Source organism: Arachis hypogaea, chromosome 4, assembly GCF_003086295.3.
Source record: "Arachis hypogaea cultivar Tifrunner chromosome 4, arahy.Tifrunner.gnm2.J5K5, whole genome shotgun sequence".
Lineage (NCBI taxonomy): Eukaryota > Viridiplantae > Streptophyta > Magnoliopsida > Fabales > Fabaceae > Arachis > Arachis hypogaea.
Genome location: NC_092039.1, coordinates 127,693,904 through 127,713,765, shown reverse-complemented (window position 1 = coordinate 127,713,765; position 19,862 = coordinate 127,693,904). Strand labels below are relative to the sequence as shown.

At 30.9% G+C, this 19,862-nt stretch overlaps 2 protein-coding genes and 1 long non-coding RNA gene across 3 annotated transcripts; 1 reads left to right on the top strand and 2 right to left on the bottom strand.

Moving 5' to 3' along the window:
* Positions 1-2,317: 2,317 nt before the first annotated feature.
* LOC140184008 (uncharacterized) lies at positions 2,318-2,802 on the bottom strand. The gene is made up of 3 exons (XR_011880659.1): positions 2,689-2,802; positions 2,529-2,600; positions 2,318-2,453 (listed from the first exon to the last, which is right to left on the bottom strand). It is a non-coding gene; the product is annotated as an uncharacterized lncRNA (long non-coding RNA).
* A 1,098-nt stretch (positions 2,803-3,900) lies between these two features.
* On the bottom strand, positions 3,901-8,428 carry LOC112744906 (uncharacterized). Its single transcript, XM_072234171.1, has 5 exons — positions 7,852-8,428; positions 7,000-7,115; positions 5,455-5,660; positions 4,741-5,161; positions 3,901-4,660 (listed from the first exon to the last, which is right to left on the bottom strand). The coding sequence occupies exons 4-5, from the start codon at positions 5,086-5,088 to the stop codon at positions 4,262-4,264; spliced, it is 747 nt and encodes a 248-aa protein (XP_072090272.1). The 5' UTR covers positions 5,089-5,161; positions 5,455-5,660; positions 7,000-7,115; positions 7,852-8,428; the 3' UTR covers positions 3,901-4,261.
* Positions 8,429-9,977: 1,549 nt separating this feature from the next.
* Positions 9,978-13,504, top strand: LOC112744905 (glucan endo-1,3-beta-glucosidase-like). The gene is made up of 4 exons (XM_072234170.1): positions 9,978-10,715; positions 11,265-11,843; positions 12,740-13,037; positions 13,145-13,504. Exons 1-4 carry the CDS (start codon positions 10,263-10,265, stop codon positions 13,171-13,173), a joined length of 1,359 nt encoding a protein of 452 aa, XP_072090271.1. The 5' UTR covers positions 9,978-10,262; the 3' UTR covers positions 13,174-13,504.
* Positions 13,505-19,862: the final 6,358 nt, after the last annotated feature.

Genomic DNA, 19,862 nt, shown 5'->3' with positions numbered 1-19,862 from the left:
TGTAATATATTAAAAGGGATTATATTTTGTCACTCAACCAAATCTCTGAAAAAAAAAATAAAATAAACTTTGGTATGTACACCTCCGTAAAATACTTCCAAGAGGCCTATTATTAACTTGGCCCAAAAATGGGTTTCAAGCCTTATAAAATCTAAAACCCAATAGAAAAATTTCTCCATAGGGTTATACTATTCTTGAAATCCATAAACCTAAAAATTGGAGCCCAAAATTAGAGGACTAAGACCCAATAAGATTGTGGAAACCGCGTAGCACCCACTGAGGAAAACAATAACAGCACGTGAAAACGCGTTCAATGAAACTCAGACCATGATGCTTCAAGAGTAGTAATAGTTTAGTACACACTACACACACAAGAAAACAACAACAGCTTTCTTCGCTGGCATTAATCTGTCTCTATCCCTATCCATGTCTCTCACTTTTCTTCATGTCATAATTCGTACATAGAATACTACACGCGTCACCCTCATAACACTTTCCGTTTCCAACATTGGATACTTTTCATTAAAATATTATTATCATGGGAAAAATCCTACGCAGTCTGGTCTTTTTCACAACAGGAAACTCAACTCGTGAACTAGGAATATTAAGATTAAGATTTTAAGATTGGATCTGTAATAAACTAATAATCCCACTGTGACAACTTTCTGGTACTGTAAAGAACTAGAGATTAGAGATTTAAAAAAAAAAGTGTTTATTCTAAGGTAAAAACTCAAGTGCAGTTGACTTCACGTGAAGTTGATAATTGAGAGTCATTAGATAAAAATTTAGTCAAACCAATTAAATCATTTAACAATTTTCAGCTATCAACTTCACGTGAAATCAACTGCACCTGATTTTTCGTCTTATTCTAATTAGACTCAAATTTGCACGGTAAAAGTAAAACTACTTCTGTACTGCATTTATGCATAAATTAAATTAGCACGATTAGCATTTCATCGTCATTATTTTGATAAATTTAACATGTTTTGATCTAGAACTACTTACAGCATTTAAAAAAAAAATAGTTAAAAAAATTGAGAGATTAAGAATTCTAATGATTAAATTAATTTAAAGTCGAAGAGATACAAAAATTAGAATTAAAAAAATATCTTAAAAATTTAAGAAGAATATTTATCTAATTCTCTCTTAATTTATTATGAGATGTATTTCAGATTTAATCACTACAACAAAACAGCATTTTGGCGACGGTTTTTTTTAATGCTTGGTGACGGTTTTAACTGTCACTAAATGGTTTTGCGACGGTTAAAAAAAGCGTCACAGATTTGAGCGTCGCCAGCTGACATAGTGACGGTTTTGGACCACCGTTGGTAAGGAGTGTCGCTAAATTGTTTGTAACGGTTTTTAAAATATAAAATCGTCACTAATTTGTAACACTTGTAAAGGTATTTTTTGTACTATATTTCGCGACGTTTTAAAATTGTCGTTAAATTACTAAATTTTGTGACAGTTTTTTCTTATAGTTCATGACTATTTTAAACCGTCAGAATATTTAACGACGATTTAAAACCGTCATTAAATTACTAATTTTTATGACAGTTTTTAGACATATTTAGTGACTATTTAAACTGTCACAATATTTTTAGTGATAGTTTTTCGATTTAAAACGTTACTAAATTACTCATTCTTGTGACATTTTTTTCCTGTATTTAGTGACTGTTTTAAACTGTCATAATCTCTCCAACATCAAAGACTTCTATTATCAAAAGTTGAATTCTCCAAAAATGACATTGTATTTCAACAAATTCAAATTCAATCACACAAGTTTTACAAAAATAACAACAATGTGAGGCTAATTTTTCCCCAGCCATTTTATGGACTGGAGGGGCTCAAAAAAAAGAGAAGAAAAAAACTCATATATACTACTAAAAATTATATGCATATAGCATAGTGAAGGGGTATGAAGGAATGACAATAACATTTAGGAAGCATATTGTTAAATGCTGTTAATTTCTTTCTTAACCAAGGTGTCATCTGGAAATTCTCCATGTAGCAGCTGGTTTAGTGGTTCTTCTTCGATGTTATCTTGTAACACTTGTTGTCCAAAAAGATGGGTTGATTCGTCGAAGATAATAGCCTAGCCCACATTCTATTTTAATAGGAAAAGAAGATAAACAGATCAAATTCGTCGAAGATAAAAGAAAAAGAAGACTAATTAGATCAAATTTGAATAAGATGATGCAAAAATTCTTTCATACCAAGTTCAAGTGATGGACGTGTGTTAGAACCTTGAGTTCAGCAAGGAATTTTTTTGATGCTTGCATATCCATTCTCTTAGTTGCCGCTTTCTGCAAAATAAATGAGTATAGAATTGCATCTCAATCTAGGAAACATTCTTATGATTTAATAGAGATTTTAAACAGCATGTGACATAAATAAATAGAAGTAGCGCCGGATAATAGAAGCCGAACTCTTCCACCTAAGCCTTGTTTTATCTGTCATAAAAGAAAACATCAATCCAATTTTCAGGTCAAATTTCACCAACAGAAATCACAGTAAAGTGCAGTTACCTTATCAAATACAAGCCTATCAAAAAATGGTGCTGCTTTGTCTTGTGGAAGACCCTTCTCTAAGTATCCTAACTTGCTGTCATAAGAATCTAGACTAATTACTTTGCATGATATTGGAAATTAAGGGTCTAAAATAGAATTGTTTAGTGGTGAAACGTACTAATTATATGCATACTGAAACAATGCACTTCCGAATGCTCCTCCGGATGAAATTTTGCTGTTGATAACTTCAGGAACAAGTCATTAGTTATAACTAAGACATTTATGAGCTAAGGTAGTAGTAGGACAAAAGTAATGTCTCTCTACCAGCATAAACACGGTCGAAAACTCTAGGAACGCCACAAAATATAGTTAGCTTCAACACCTGAACATCCTCTATTAAGTACCTTACATCCTGAAACAATTAACATGGAACGAAGCATCAAAATGAGACATATACAAGACATATACAGGAAGTAGAACTCACAGAAGGAATCTTGTTTTCCTGTACAAATGCTATTGAAACTTGAGCATGGTTTATGATAAACTCCACTGCATTTGGACCTGTTCTTAGGTACCTCAAGAATCATTAGGGAAATGCTTGGAATAATAAAAAGCATCTAAAAATCAATGAGAAAAGGAGTTAAAAATATACCAAGTGTGTCATATAATGGGACATATGTTACTGAATGGCTATTACAAGCCTGCAGCCGCCAAATTTAAATCAAGTTTAGTACTAAACAGTTTCTTGCTGATCAAGTATCATTTTAATCTGAACAAAATTTTAAACCTTGTCGAAATTAAATAAATACTTTTCTAGAGCAGTAAAAGCATGGAGTTACTGTGCAATCCTTTTAATCTTGTGTAAGACTTAAAACCAGTATTCTTCAAGCATTACTTGCACAAGTAACAAGGACAACTAACATATAAAGTGTTTTCAATACAAATCATGTTACTATCATTAAGCTGGTGATTATGAAATATATTTAGTTTAAGAAGAAAGCATCACCTATATGAGTAGTTCAGTTTTTAGTCGTCTACTTGCTTCATGTTCACTGCGTGCTTCACCGCATTGACTAATGATTGCATCAATTTCATCAAGAAATATGGTTGAGGGGGGCATGGTGTCTTGTAAGATCAAATAACACCTTTATCAACTTCTCGGAATCACCTGCAATCTAGAATAAATTCTGAAAAAGTACAGGCCCAGTTGCCCACTATATTATAAACTAAACAAAGAAGAATAAGGAGCACTTTGAAAGCTCTTTCTCTTCCTTACAAGATAAAGACAATTTAATCTAAACAAAGGAGGAATCTAGGCATTCAAATGAAGCAATGTTATCTAAAATACAAGAATAATTCTAGATCCTCATAATTGCCAAACAAGGAAAAATATTTGAATGCTCTAAAAATGTATTTAGTAACTTCTGAAAAACTTCAATGTCTTTTACACAAGCATATCCTCATTCTCATAATAGTTTTCATTGATTATTGGAAGATCATCATCTACAACTATTCTCGCCAATTTTATATTTGTATTTTCATCTGGAAAAAGAGACTCTAAGTCTTGTGGTGGATAATTATCATTGGATACTGCAATTTCGTCATCTTCACCCATATTATCTCCACCCATGTTATACAAATCTCTTGGCTTCAAGTGAATTGGTATGCACCATCCTTTTTTCTTCTCATCATCCACATAATATACCATCTGGGCTTCAGAAGCTTTAATATATGGCTCGTCATCTTCATGTTCACCAGTATGTATGAGCCTTGTAAAGTTCACAGATAAAAAAATTCAAATTGTCCTTTTTGATTCCTCTAGGACTAGTTGTGTTTGCCCATTGACATTTAAACAAGAGAACTGTAAAGTCATTGTAGAAAAGCTCAATGATGTCTACCAACTTTCCATAATAAGGTACCGCACCAAAGTTCATTCGGGTATCTTTACTACTTGAGTAACTTCTTGTTCCAAATGTACCAAAGACTCCGCTATTCTGAGTTTTTAATCCATTATCCCTTGCCAAAGTTCGAAATCTATATCCGTTAACATCATATGAAGAGAACTTTCTTGCTTGTTCATATGGTCCTTGAGAAAGACTGATAAGAATGTCTTTATCCACATCAGGAAGTTTGTTGATATTAGTACAAATCTAAAAGCACATTAACATGTTTGTGTTAGTCATAGACATATTGCAAAAATAGAAAATGAAATAAGTGAAATTTCTCTTACATGATTAGAGAACCAATCAACAAATTCTCTATAAACCTTTTTGTCTATCTCAGTAGTATCCCTTGTTCGGCTTCTTAATCTTTTCTTCACAATATCTCTATAATCCCTAAGATAGTTATCAATTGCACGACAATTTGTCAAAACATGCCTATGAGCCTGCCTATTCTCAATTGGTGATAAAGTAAAATATGTGAAACCAGTATTTGACTCTCCAACTTGAGGAAACAACTTAGATATTCGTGAATTGGGATATATCTGGGTAGGCTCATTACCAACACGCTTATGTCGATTCCATATTGTCTCAATATTGTCCAGGTATCTTGAACAAAATGTAAGGATCTCTTGCATAAGATAACCTTCAGCAATAGAGCCCTCTGGTTGTGCTTTATTACGCACATAAGATTTTAGTTGTCCCAAGTACCTATTAATTAAGCCAAAACTATTAATATTAATAGGAAACTTATACACTATTTTAAAATTAAGGTAAAGAAATTTATTGAGTTTCGTGGCTTTGTGATCCATGACTTATCCATTGAACCAATATAAGAATATTCCTTCAAATTTCAAACAAGAGTATATCCTTAATTCTATCTACAATGCAATAAATACTAAACTATGAAAAGTACCATGCAATAAAAATATAGTTTGTGCAGTAGTAAAAATAAATATAAACTAAGAAAGGCACTCCTAAACATAGTTCATAACAACACTTACAGATGAGAGGCTAAAATTTCTTAAGAGCAGATGCAGGTTCAAGGCTTGAGGGTAAACTTGCTAGGCTCGGTGTATTTTGCTTCTAGCTGATCAACTTTGTTAAATTTAAAACCCCTGATTCTCAATACCTCAGGCTCCTTGGAATCCTTATGGTCGACAGTTTCAAGGGTCCAACCTTTGTTCTGAACTGGACCAATTGCATTAACCTATTAAAAAAGAAGAGAAAAAAAAAACTCGCATTAATCTAAACGTTAAATAAAAAACAAGGTCTTCCATGCATGTGTATTAATACTGAACAAGACAAATTTCAAGATTTGATTAATTTGGGGGTATGTAAAAATAAAAATGAAATAGAAACAATGCAATTATAAGGCAAATGACAATATAAAGTATTTAGGATATTCATAGAAAAATTCAAAACTTTTATTTTTTAAAACTGGGATATCTTCACTAGTTATTTGGATAAGTTGGAGTCCAGTAGATTGTATGATTGACTTGATTTTATTTTAGTCTATATCTGTTATGGTGTTAAAAATTTAAATTATTATCTTCTCTCACCAAGCTCTAATTGTTTTATCTGCGCTACATCTAGTAACTATTCCTTCTAAGCTGTCATTGGTGGAAAATCTGCTAGACTCTTGTGGAATAATAATAAGGTTTGAAAAGTAATTTTAATAGTTAGAAAAGTTTTGATTCTTAAAAATAAATCCTTATCATAAAAAAGTCAAAGTATATATATATATATGGGAAATGCTTTAATTAAATTTGACGGTCCAGGATCCCAATAGCAGATGTCTTAGTTCTATCTTTCCTGATCCTGGTCCAACATTGAAAAACACTAATTCTGGTCCAAAACTGGTATTAAAGAGAAAGAAAGCACTAGTAAAAATAGCAGCAGCAGTAGTCTCGCAATGTGAAATATATTAGCAATGGAGAATTGGAAATCTCATATATATATATATATATATATATATATATATATATATATATATATATATATATTAGCAATTTCATTTCTGTTTCATGACACATATGCTACATTAATTTATTTCCTATAATATAGAAGTTAGACACCTAAGTCAATATGAACACAAGAAAGTTAATAAGAAATGGAATTTTTATACTAGTAGTGATGGTAGTCTTTTGCTTTTAGCTTTTGCTATAAATTAGTCATCAAGCTTACATCGAGTTTATAGGTGCACAAAAACAAAACTACCAGGTTTTACAAGGATGGACATAAGATAGAGAGATGAAATCTAAGACTAAAGTTAAGCTAATTAGCTTTTTCATTTCTAGTATAGCAATTTGCATAATTCAGGAAGATGACTAACCGATTCATGATGTCATCAAGGCACAAAAACATCAAAGAAATCAAGAGAAGAAATAATAAAGGGAGAATTCAAAGAAATCTAGTTGAAGCATTTCATCGAACATGTTAAGTGCAGAAAGAAGAAATCAGAGAATTCAAGATCATATATCCTAATACCGTAAGAGAAAAATATGCCACATTATTTATATGCAATTGAATAAATACATTATTATTACCTTCAAAGGAAGTTTTCTTTCTCTTCCTGCTGGATTAATCACACCCTTCTCCTTTAGATTCTTCAAGGCCTTGGTCCATGCAAATATCTATCCATCCCTCTTCAGAATTCAGATGCCTAACGTAGTGCAAAGCAAAAGTAGTGCAATCACAAATCATATGAAATGACCAAAGATATATTAGACACATGGAAAAAGCTGTGTCTTTGTTCTTGAAACAAGAAACACACACAAAAGCTAACTCAAAGAAGAACATCATATATTATGATAAATTTTGCATTGCACAAAATCAGAGCTGCAACTCTGAAGTTGGTTACAAGATTAGATTGAAACCACAAATTCTACCTATGACTAATCCACAATATAAACTCAGAGCCAACTAAAAGCATTGTTAAATACTCAATTGAAGAGCTAATTCACAATATAATATGAACAAAAGTAAAACATCAAAGCAGAGATTATAATAAAACCTAATGATAAGAGACATTTTTAATGTCAAACTTGTACTGCAATAGCAATAGAAATAAGAGAAGGCAAAGAAAAAAATTAAACAACTTTGGTTGAAGCATTTCATCGAACATGTTGAATATTATGGTTGAAAGAGAAGAAATGGTTACCGAAAAGAGCCCATAGATTAAAGAGCTCCTGCTGAATTTAATCACACATTGAATTTACATCTCATAAAGAGGCAATATCAAAGCTAATCTAGTAAAATAGATCGATGAACAAAGAAATTTAAAAAGTTGAATCCATATATGTTAACACATCAAGTCATCAATAATCGATTAATCAGAAAACAAGATCTTGAGAGAGGCACAAAAACTAGACGAGAGCATATCAGTGGAGAGAACTGACCGAAGGCGGGAGAGTTCAGAGGCAGTGACGGAGACTGAGGGATCAGAGCAGAGAGCAGAGCAGTGGCGGCGAGAGCAGATTTGAAGCAAAAACAGAGCAATGACGGAGAGAGGTACAAAAGAGAAAAAGAGAGCAGATCGGAGACTAGCTCAGAGGTGGCGAACGACAAATGCTAACTTCCTAGAGATTCAGATTCAAATCTGCGAACGCCATCTTTCATCTCATCTCTGCAGTAGTAGGACTGAACGACGAAGAAAGCTGAACCACGAAGAACGCGAACCGCGAAGAGCACGAACACCATTGTTACGTTCTCATCTCTTCTCGTCTAATCTCAACTCCAATTGCTACATGACCAATTGAATCAGTTAGGGTTTTGGAAAATAGAAAATAAGAAGAAAAAGAAGCAAAAGAATAAATTGCTATGTTTCTTATTACTAGGACACTTAAATTTTTAGTAACGCTAAAAAAATTATATAAATAAGTGTCACCATTTTATTTAATAACGACTGTTTAAGTAAGGGTCATAAAATAAGTGTAGTTATTCATCTAATTTGGTGTAGTGAATCGTGTATATTCTTAAATGGATCATTTGTGTGCGACTTATTCAATTTAAAAGTTAGAATGTAATAGAAGATATTATTATTAAATAATTTAATTATAAATTTTTAAAAAATAAAGACAAAATACGAAAATAAAAATCATAGAAAGTTATAAATAGATAATTATAAATTGGATGAAGATGGTTTTTGACGCTTTTTAATTTAACAATACATGATGTCGTTGTCTTAGGAAGACTTTTGTTTGTTGAATATCCAGAATTGAAGTTGAATCTGATTCCAAATTAATGGTGTTTCCCCACCGTATACATATAAGCATGGCGTGCCCCTATCTTGTGGTATTGCATTTTAACTTTGTTCTTTTCTTTTTCCCATACATTATTATTATTAATCTATTCATGAATGGTTTTCTAGCCGTTCAAGCAAGGCTGCTATATGCCACATAAAATTCAATCTCCAAAGTTTTTAACTCTCTGTCTTTTACTTTTCTACTTCGCCGTTATTACGTTTTACAATTACCATAGGATTTGACTAGAGTCAAATCCAGCTCGAACTTACCTTATTGAATCAAACTTTATTTCTAATTTTCTGTGTACTTTCACTTTCTTTTTGTTACCCCATAATCCAAGATTAATTAACCATCATGAAGAGATGATTATTATCAACTATTTAATTGTGCCGTGAAATCCTTGTAATCAATCAATTCTATATTTATTGTTGCATCACGCTTTCACTCTTTTATTCTTACAATCTTCAAAATGACAAAATAAAACCTAACTTTACCAAAAGAATAAAAAGAGAAGGAAAATAAAATATCAGATATTTAAATCTTATTTTATAAAGTAAAGTATCGATTTTGTCCTTAACGTTTGGGGTAAATATTATTTGTGTCCCTAATGTTTAAATCGTCTTATTTGTATCTTCTAATGTTTGTAAAAGTGATTTAATATTATCCTGCCGTCAATTATACATCATGAGCGCTTTAGTTTGAGTTTTAAAAATCTCTTCTTGAAGTTAGAATACAAATGTATGGAATAGAATCGATAATTTATTCCGAAAAATAGCTCATCAAATGTTGAAACTAATTCCTACAACATTTACATAATTTACTTTTCTAGGGACATAATTGAATCTAAACATAAATAGTGGGTATAATATTAAAATCGAACATATCCAAGTGAGATCTAATTGATAATGAATACATTCAAGTTAGAATAATCTGATTTGTTAGTATAATTGATAGTAGATAACATTGAATTATTTCTATAAACGTTAAAGATATAAATAGGACGATTTAAACGATAGAAATATAAATAGGACTTACAAAAAAAATATTTTATTCTATTTTATATATGTAGCAATTAATTCACCAGTAACAAATTTTTAAAATAGGATTTAAATTAACAGTAACTTAATATTTAGTCTATCAAATTAAAAGATATAAAAAATACAGATTATATATTATTTATATTTCTATAAATAATTGCCCCATACACGATTAGCCACATATTGTTGAAAGATACGCATATGAATATGATATATCCGCAAAATAATAAGCACACCACATTTATTCATCTACAAATTAATTACACGATGTGTCTTATTTTGACCAGTGATGTCCAAATATTATTTGTTATAAAAAATAAAAAAAAGGAAGAAAAGAAAACACGTCAACTTGGTAGAGAGTAGAGACCCCAATTAATCTTCTAAGCTTAGCTTCATCTATAAATAACCGTAAATAACACAATACCGTTGGTTCTCATTCTCAAACTCCAATATAAAACAAACACAAAAACAAAACAAATAACATCACAAAACAAAAGCTTAGAAAAAAAAAAAAAAAAAAAGCCAACCATGGCTTCCACCAAGCCATCTTTCATCCCTCTCCTCCTCCTCTTCCTCCGCCTCTTCACCGCCGCATACTCCATCGGAGTCAACTACGGCACCCTCGGAGACAACCTGCCTCCGCCGACCGCGGTGGCCAACTTCCTGAAAACAAGAACCAACGTGGACAGCGTTAAGATCTTCAGCGTGGACCCTCAGATCCTTCGCGCCTTCGCTAACACAGGGATCTCCGTCACCGTAACGGCACCTAACGGAGACATACTAGGTTTAGGAAACATCAATACGGCGAGACAGTGGGTTGTTAACAACATTAAACCGTTTGTTCCTCAGACGAAGATCAAATACATCCTCGTTGGAAGCGAAGTTTTGCATTGGGGCGATGCTACCATGATTATGGGCCTTGTTCCTGCCATGAGAACCCTTCACGCTGCTCTTCTCGCTGAGGGTATCAGAGACATTAAGGTAACATATTATTAACATTTATTATTTTCATTTTTTTGGGTTTTGAAATAGTAGCTAACAAGACCCAGAATTTTTTTTTTGTAACCAAATATAGGAGACTCGAATCTGCAACCTCTTAATTGAATATGGAGAGATTATGTCATTTGAGCTCTAACTTTTCATATGAATATTAATTAATATAAGTTAAATTTTTGGTTTTTCAACCTATTTTGAACTCTCTAGCTAGGTGATGATATCATTAACAAAGATTATAGTCCTTGTGGGGTTCAAAATTCAAATAGGTGGCCCAATAGAAAACAATTTTATAAAAATTATTCACTGCTAATTAAACAAGTAATTTTTTTCATGATATTTTCAGCTCAGCTCAACAACCCAATGTGAATCTAAATTTTATCTAAGAGTTTATAGCTGGCATATTTAACTAAATGAATTGATGAGGATTCTTTCACAAATTGAAGATTTGAGTTTTTAGATGCATGAAATTTCCAGCTCAGATTCTGAATCTAAGCAAAGTTGATTTTTTTTTTTTTGTGATGAATAATTATTCAGGTGACGACAGCGCATTCTCTGGCGATAATGCGGCAATCAATCCCACCAAGTGCAGGAGAGTTCAGGCCCGGTTACGCAAAGCGGATATTGGGCCCAATGCTGAAGTTCCTAAAAGAAACCCAAACCCCTTTCATGGTAAACCCATACCCATACTTCGGGTACAACCCACAGAATCTAAACTTCGGAATCTTCAAGCCCAACAAAGGCCTGTACGACAACAACACCAAGCTGACCTACACGAACCAGTTCGACGCGCTCTTGGACGCCGTGCACTCCGCCATGAAGGCGTTGGGGTATGCTGACGTGGACATTGCGGTTGGCGAGACGGGATGGCCGTCGGTTTGCGATGGTTGGGACGCGTGCAGCATCGCGAACGCGCAGTCGTATAACAGTGAGCTGATTAGACACGTGGAGGCTGGTAAGGGAACCCCGTTGATGCCGAATAGAAGGTTCGAGACTTATATATTTGCTCTCTTTAATGAGAACCAGAAGCCTGGACCCATTGCTGAGAGGAACTGGGGACTCTTCCAACCCGATTTTACTCCCGTCTATGAATCTGGAATCTTACGCAATGGCCAGGTATGTCGAATTATCTAATCACTCTTAATTATCAACTTCACATAAATTTAAATTTGCGTGTCACGTCTAAACTAATAGTAAGACTAAAATAGATAATTTTAAACTTTTATTTTAATGGACCAGAATAAAAATAGAAATTGCAAGGATTACAAGAAAAAATGAATTTTTATTTTAAAGAATTATTTAAGCATTTGTACTAGATGTAGAGGATGTATCGCCAAATTTTATATAATTAACTATTTGTCTTGTTTAATAAAAAAGTTTAAAAATGATTCCTCGTGCTTAAAATTATATGCTCGGTACATGTGACTTTGTTGTTGTGTACTATATAATACTACTGAATACTAATTTTGTAGCAGCAAATTCGGGACAGGGGTATCAAATCTCAATGCACTTTTTCAATTTTAAGAAAGTAGATTGATTCCTTCATAATTTCCCGTTATATTAGCTTTTTCTTTATATAATAAATGATACTTATTATTAGTAGTACCTTTTTCTTTATACCAACTAGAATCCACAAAGTTTAAATTAGTGTCCCATGTGCATTGCATACTTTGGCAACCGTTATTATAATTACTTACTTATTTAACAAATTATTTTCTCTCATTAACTACTTAAATCAAGAATAATCTACAAAAAAAAAAAAAATTGTGTGAAGAGAACGAAAAAATGTATATAAATTTATTTAAAAAATTAATAAAAATAAAGTGTCACGTTTTCTTAAATAAATATCTAACTATATACGATAATAAATCTTTTTTTTTTACAATTTTTTCTCTTTTCACGGTAGCATACACTTTTAACTTAAAAAAAACAGACAAATTAATAAAATATTAAATAAGACAAGTTTTAACTATTTTTTATTAATTTTTTTTTTTGTTACCAAACATATGCAGAGACCAGCACCAGCTGCAAGTAACAATGGCCCGGCAACACCAACAGCCGGAGGAGGAAGCCAGAAATGGTGTGTGCCGAAGGCCGATGCAACCGCCGCAGCCATGCAAGCTAACATAAACTATGCATGCAGCCAAGGCATCGATTGCAAGCCAATCCAACCCGGTGGTGCTTGCTATGCACCCGACGACGTTAGGGCGCTCGCCGCCTACGCAATGAATGCCTACTATCAAGCCAAGGGCCGCCACGACTTCAACTGTGACTTCTCTAACTCCGCCACCATCACCTCTGACAATCCAAGTAAGATTTTTACTCGAGCAGAAATACTTGCATGTTCTTAAAACATATTTTTTGTTGCGTATTTTATTACGAATTCATAATTGTTACTTTGTGGTTGTTTCTTGTAGGCCACGGTACTTGTCAACTCCAAGCTTGAAGATCATAATGATATAATCAAGGGACGAAAGCAGAGTGATTAAGCCTAATTATTAATTAATCTACGAGAGAAGATATATATAGAGAGAGGAATATCATTGCGGCATGATCTTAATTACAAAGAAATATGGGATATGGGATGGGGGAAAATGGTGGTATGGATATGACCTTGTGTTAATTTGTGATCTATGTGTTATTGTTATTATTTTTCATATCAAATGTATGCTCCATTATTGTTTAGTTTGTAAGTATATGATTGTTCAGAAAGACAAGAGATGGATGCTAGTTAATTAAAACAACAATTGACATGAAATTATTCCATGGTTGGCTAAGTCTATGGTGTTTAATTTGTGTATTTTTCTCAACTATATATGTCCTTCCTTATTTATTTATTTATTTATTTTATTTATTTTTTTGCGACTCAAGGCAACACTGGCTACTACTAATTAAGTTCCACTTGATTTTCGTTGATGGAGAATGAGAAAAATGAATGGATTTTCCTTGTGATATATAAATTTCATCTTCCCTTGCAATAAAAAATTTCTTTTGTTTCTTTAAACACAAATTAAGTCTAATATAACACATATTATATGAGGAGGAGTGCTAGGGGCCAGCAGATTTTGTGAGTTGTAACCATCAATTAGTCATCAATAGTGTATTTAATGGTGTGAGATTTCATCTAATGATTTAGAATCACTCATTTTTCTTTTGCTGGCTAAGTGCTGGCCAGATTTTAATAAATCTGCTGACCCCCTAGACTTTTCCTTATATGAGAGTTATGCAGTGATGAACTCAGAAAAATTTATGTTAAGGGGACAAAAATAATATACATTACTATCAAAAGATATATTAATCTAAAATATATAAAAAAAAATAAAAGTACACATTAGTTATTCAAACACAAAAAAATAAAATAATTTACATTAGCCACTAACTTTGTTCTCTTCAAATCTTAAAAGATACTTCTCTTATTGTTTTCATATTTTAAAAATGTTGAATAATTATTTCATTCTCAACTTGATTATGAGCACTATCATGGTTTTTAACATGTGTTTGTAACCGCTCTTTTTTTTTTTTTAATTTGAAAAGCCCTCTTTTACAAAAGCATCATCACTCGTATTATCAGATTTCATAAAATTGTAACAAAGACAAAAGACATCATCTTTTAAAATACTATATTCCAACAAGTTGTCAAATTCATCAAACCAATTAGCATTAAATCTACTGAGAGAAGTCCCAAAATATGTTTATGGAAAATCATGTTCTCTTGGTTGACAATGACATTTTTGTAAATAAGCTCGTCTAACTTCATTTTTGCCATTTAGATCATAATTTAAAATTTTAGGTCGTTGTCCAAGATAAGCTACTAGGCTTTCGACATTGAATTCTAAAAATTTCTTTTTATTAGAAGAAGCTAATGGAGTGACTTCAGATTTTAGTGGCAGCTTTCTTTTAAAATATTTCTACATTACTATTTATAAAAATAAAAAAAATATTCTAAATTAGTAAATTGATCAATTCACTTTAAAAATTTATATGCAATATACATACAATAGAACAAAAGATAAAAACAAATAATAAAGATCAATAAATTGAGAATAAAATAAAATGTACAAAGTCATGAAAAAAATAAAAAATTACATTAATACTTAAACGATAATTGTTTGATTAAAATTTGCAATTGAAAATATTAGAAAGAGAAACAATAAAATTAGAAGATATACAGAGTCATGAGAGTTATATAAAAAAAATAGAAAATTTAAAATTTACTTTTTTATGAAGAGAATATGATCACTAAACAAATAATAGAAAAATAAGATTGAGAATATAAAACTAAGAAGAGTGTTTAAGAGAATAAAAAAGTGACGGCTAAAATTTGAGAATAGGAGAAAACTAAATTTAATTAGGTTAAAAAAATGAGTTTGGAGTTTTGAGTAATTGGGCTTAATTTATTTATAGTAGAGTCATTTAAAAAATTAAAGTAGAAATATATATATATATATATATATATATATATTAAAAAAAAATCAAAATCACGGTGGGGGCAAGTGCCTCCTACTCATGTGTGTAGGTCCGTGTCTACAGTTATGCTACGTGTATACTAAAATCAGCCACTAATATAAAATATATGCTAGAATATAAATACATATTAAAAAATTTTATACACTAATATATTAGTAACTAATTTTGGTGTACAAGTAACATTTTTTATTACATGGAGCTATTCCTTGATGTAAGAGAAGTTCTTTACTAATTGTAAAATTAAGAAGAGTCCTCTTTTAGTTGTGATTTGGTCCCCTTTTTGGGGTCATGGACTATATAACGACTACTAATAAGGACGAAATTAACGGAGGAAGGTTAGGACAATGACAAAGATTAGCCACACTAACCTACTTAATCGGCCCATAATACTAAAATAATGGACTTTCATGTGCCCAACCTAAACTTTAGTGTACTAGCCCATGAAAACCTAAAAGATAATAGTATTGGATGAATTTTGAAGTTTTTCTCGAACACCGACATTACAAGAAAAAAAAGATAAATAGATCTTTGACTTTTGTTCTGCGGATATTTTTGTCTTTGACCATTAAAAAATATTTTTAAGTTCCTGATCTTCACAAAACTTGAACGGACCAGTCCCTGACGGAGGCATTTGGACGGATCAGTCTCTGATGGAGGCATTTGGACGGATCAGTCCCTGACGGAGGCATTTGGACAGAGAGACTGATCCGTCCAAGTTTTGTGAAAGTCAATGACTTAAAAATATTTTTCAATAGTTAAGGACGAAAATGTCTGTGGGACAAAAGGTTAGGGACCTATTTGTCTTTTTTTTTATTATATATAACGATTGCAATCAACTAATCATTTCTTTTACCATTAATTTTGTTACGTGTAGCATTATTTGCTTCTAATATTTTAATGAAATAATAATAACATGAAACATCTTTATTAACAACTAACCCCCTTCTATTTACCATGCTGGATTCTTCGTGATTTGGAATTGTTGTTGTCTGTTCGGTGAAGCACTTTATATATATATAATGTCATTTCCTTAACCACAGACAATCTTGAAGAACAAGTCCACATCTATTTTGAATTTAGACGAAAAGAGGTGACATGTATAGTATCCAAAAGGAATGGAGAAGTAATAACACTTCAGTTTGAAGTCAAACACTTTTGAAATCTTATATATATTGGTCACGCATCTTTTCAATCTCTATTACAAAATGAAATTCGTTAAAGTAATTAATAAAGTAGTATACTATTTACTCTACATTATTGTATCATATATGCTGGAAACTCAGGTGCAGTCAACTTCACATGAAGTTAATATCTGAGAGTCGTTAAATAATTTGACTAATTTGACTAAATTTTCATCTAACAACTCTCAGGTATCAACTTTACGTAAAGTCGACTTCACCTGAGTTTTTACCATCATATATATCCTTTCGAAATTACAATAATGTGCGCGACAAATAATTTATGTACACTACTTATCTGTCATTGACACTAATTTTTTCTTATCAAAGAGAATAGAATAGCTATGCACATGCATAATCTTAATTATATATAGGCCTGAAAATGAATTAAGTTAGTTCTTGAGTTAGTTAAAATTTGATTCATTAATAATTTGATAAGCTAAGTTTGTAAGCTGATAAGTCGTGAGTTTGAGTCGGCTCATGAACTTTCGATAAGCCAAGTTTGAGTTTAAGAAATAAGTTCGATTATTAACGAGTTGAGCTGTGAGCCAAGCTCAATTTTCGTAAGTTAAGCTTGAAATTTGTCTAACTCAACTCAACTCGACTCATTTTCAGCCTTAGTTATATATAAGCTAAGTGACTGGTGGTATTGGTGCATATGTTTGAGATGATGTCACAAAATTGGCTAATTAATTAACAAAAATTTTAATAATAAATATTAAAAATCAATCATCAAATTAATTATTATATATTAATATATATTTTTTAATTAATTAAATAATTAAATCCGTCATAATAAAAATCAAATTGACAATAAAGGAGTATAACTAAATTTATTTGCAATAGTATTAAATTTTTTTATGAAATACTAAATATGTATTTTTGTGTGAGTGTTTGGTAATTGATTTTTACTATACAATTAATTCATTAATAAAAAATATATAGCACATGCAAATTAGGGATCGACTTTTTATTAATAGCATCTATTAAATTTATTTCATTATTTTATCAAAATATCTATAACACATCATCGTGCTTCGTTTTAATTAAAGTGAATTATCTATTACCTTAGACAATTTAAGTACCAATTAAAAAAGTATTAGAGAATTCATAGTAGTTATCCTATTATCATGGAATATGAAAATGTCTCATTCGAATCCTATTACAAGATTATCTCAACTAAATAAATGAGACTTCACGGAATCTATCTATAATCTTAAAATAATAGCATCTAATAACTTTGCATCCACACTTAGTAATCTATTTTTACTTTATTCTCATACCAAATCTTTCAACTTTCCTTGCAAACTAAAAAAGAAAGAAAATTGAAAAACGTCAAACAACACAGCAAGCATCTATTATTATTGAGATTTTTATTACTATGCATCTTAAAATAAAGAGCCAACATCAGCTATATGATTATATGCTATATATCTATATACTATGATGCACTGACACTGATATCGATATGGGACACGACACGACACGGGACACGTCGATAAGCGAATTTGAAAATCTTATAAGACACGGGGACACGCATACATATAACATATAAAGTATTTTTTAGATAAATTATAATGATATTTTGATATTTTATTGACACTAAAATATAAATTAATTTTTTAATTATTTTTAATATCTTATTTTAATTATATTAAGTATTTAAAATATTTTTTGTTTTAATAAATAATAATATATACTATATCTAAATTTATTTAAAAAATATATGTTAAGAATAATATTGGACACACTGACACGTGATGGTATTTAGATGTGTCCAAGCGTGTCCAGTGAATAATTTTTTATTTTTTATTAAGACACGGTTTGGACACAGCAAACATGCGTGTCGGACGAGTATCAATAAGTGTCGTGTCCAAAATGTATCCGATACGCGGATACGGTAACTCAGCGAAGTATCCGTGCTTCATAGTCTATATATGTACATGAAATCCTGCACGTTAGATTATTGATCATAATTATGGTTGGTAGTTTTCGTGCCAACTAATTAAGAGGTTGAAGGCATAATCTCAATCCAACACACTTTATGAATTAGCCTATCGATTAATAAAAAGAACTAACCTTTTGTTGAAACCTTGTGTCAATGTGTCCATCAGTTCTGGTGTTTGACATTGATCCACCAATAATAATAATAATAATAATAATAATAATAATAATAATAATAATAATAATAATAATAATCCTGTACTTTATTAGATATATAATTATTTATATAACTTTACCTATTAATTCTTTTACATTTTGTAAATGTAAATATAATACATAAGATGACATAATAACATTGTTTAATTTATATAAATAATTTATTATAGATGCTTATAATAAATAAGATGAATATACTACATTTATATATTTATATTGTACTAAGTTGCATCTACACTACATTTATAGTTGCACAATGTTTTTTGTTTTCGAGTGTTCATGATTATGTCTCAATTTTAGGTAAACCTATGTTATTTTTAAAAAATTATATATATATATATATATATATATATATATATATATATATATATATATATATATATATATGCAAAAAATTTTTACGTTTTGATAAATTTTGTATAATCTTTTTTTATTTGTCGATACTATTTTTTGTGACAAAAAATCGAATCTAATATTTTTAATGAAATTCTTAATATTATATCATAAATTATTCATCTAAAATTAAAATTTAAACAGGTAAATAAAAGTACTTGGATAATTATTATATATCTTACAATTTCGATTATCTTATTACTCAACTTTAAAAATTAATAACCTTATTGAGTTCCTTACTGTTTGGTAGAAGTGATAAATAATATACCCCCAAGAAAAAGCGATATATAGCTGATGAGCTGAGAGACCAATAATTGAAAAGGTTTTTCTTTTATTTTTCAATCCAATTTTGTTATTACGATATGTGTTGAATAACTTCTACACCAACTAATCAAAGTTGTCATAGACAATGAAAGATACTAGGTTCAAGTAAGAGAGGGAGTAGAAAAAGAAAGAATTCAAGAAAGAAGAGGAAGTACAAACAGAGTATATATAGAGAAGAGAAAAAAGGTTCTGCTTGAATAGTGTGTTGGTAAAGTGAGTTTTAATGTTACACAATAATAACTTAGCTCCAATTATTTATAGTAGAGGAATTACAGCTGTTACAAGCTAAACTGATTATTAATAAATTAATTGATATGTGCTTAATTACAACCAGTTAACTAACAAATTGATCACAAACTAATTAACTAATTCTGTTTACACTAATTCAGCATCAGTTAATGTATTTATCATGATCTTTGCTGTTTGACTGTTCTTCAACATCAAAGTTATTGTATCTATCATGACCCTCTTTATGACCCTCTCTGCTGAGCCTGCTTTCATCAGTGGATGTCTCCAAACTTTTAACTATTAGTTCTTTTCTGAACTCAAGAAAGGCACCACTGGGCAGTGATTTTGTCAATACATCAGCTAGTTGCACAGTCCCAAAAACATG

Excerpts from the sequence above, each read along its gene's own strand:
- LOC112744906 (XM_072234171.1), bottom strand. The coding sequence starts at position 5,088 with ATGCAAGAGATCCTTACATTTTGTTCAAGATACCTGGACAATATTGAG. Across the intron at positions 4,661-4,740 it reads TTGATTGGTTCTCTAATCAT|ATTTGTACTAATATCAACAA; the intron begins GTAAGAGAAATT and ends ATGTGCTTTTAG.
- LOC112744905 (XM_072234170.1), top strand. The coding sequence starts at position 10,263 with ATGGCTTCCACCAAGCCATCTTTCATCCCTCTCCTCCTCCTCTTCCTC. Across the intron at positions 11,844-12,739 it reads GAATCTTACGCAATGGCCAG|AGACCAGCACCAGCTGCAAG; the intron begins GTATGTCGAATT and ends AAACATATGCAG. Across the intron at positions 13,038-13,144 it reads CATCACCTCTGACAATCCAA|GCCACGGTACTTGTCAACTC; the intron begins GTAAGATTTTTA and ends TGTTTCTTGTAG.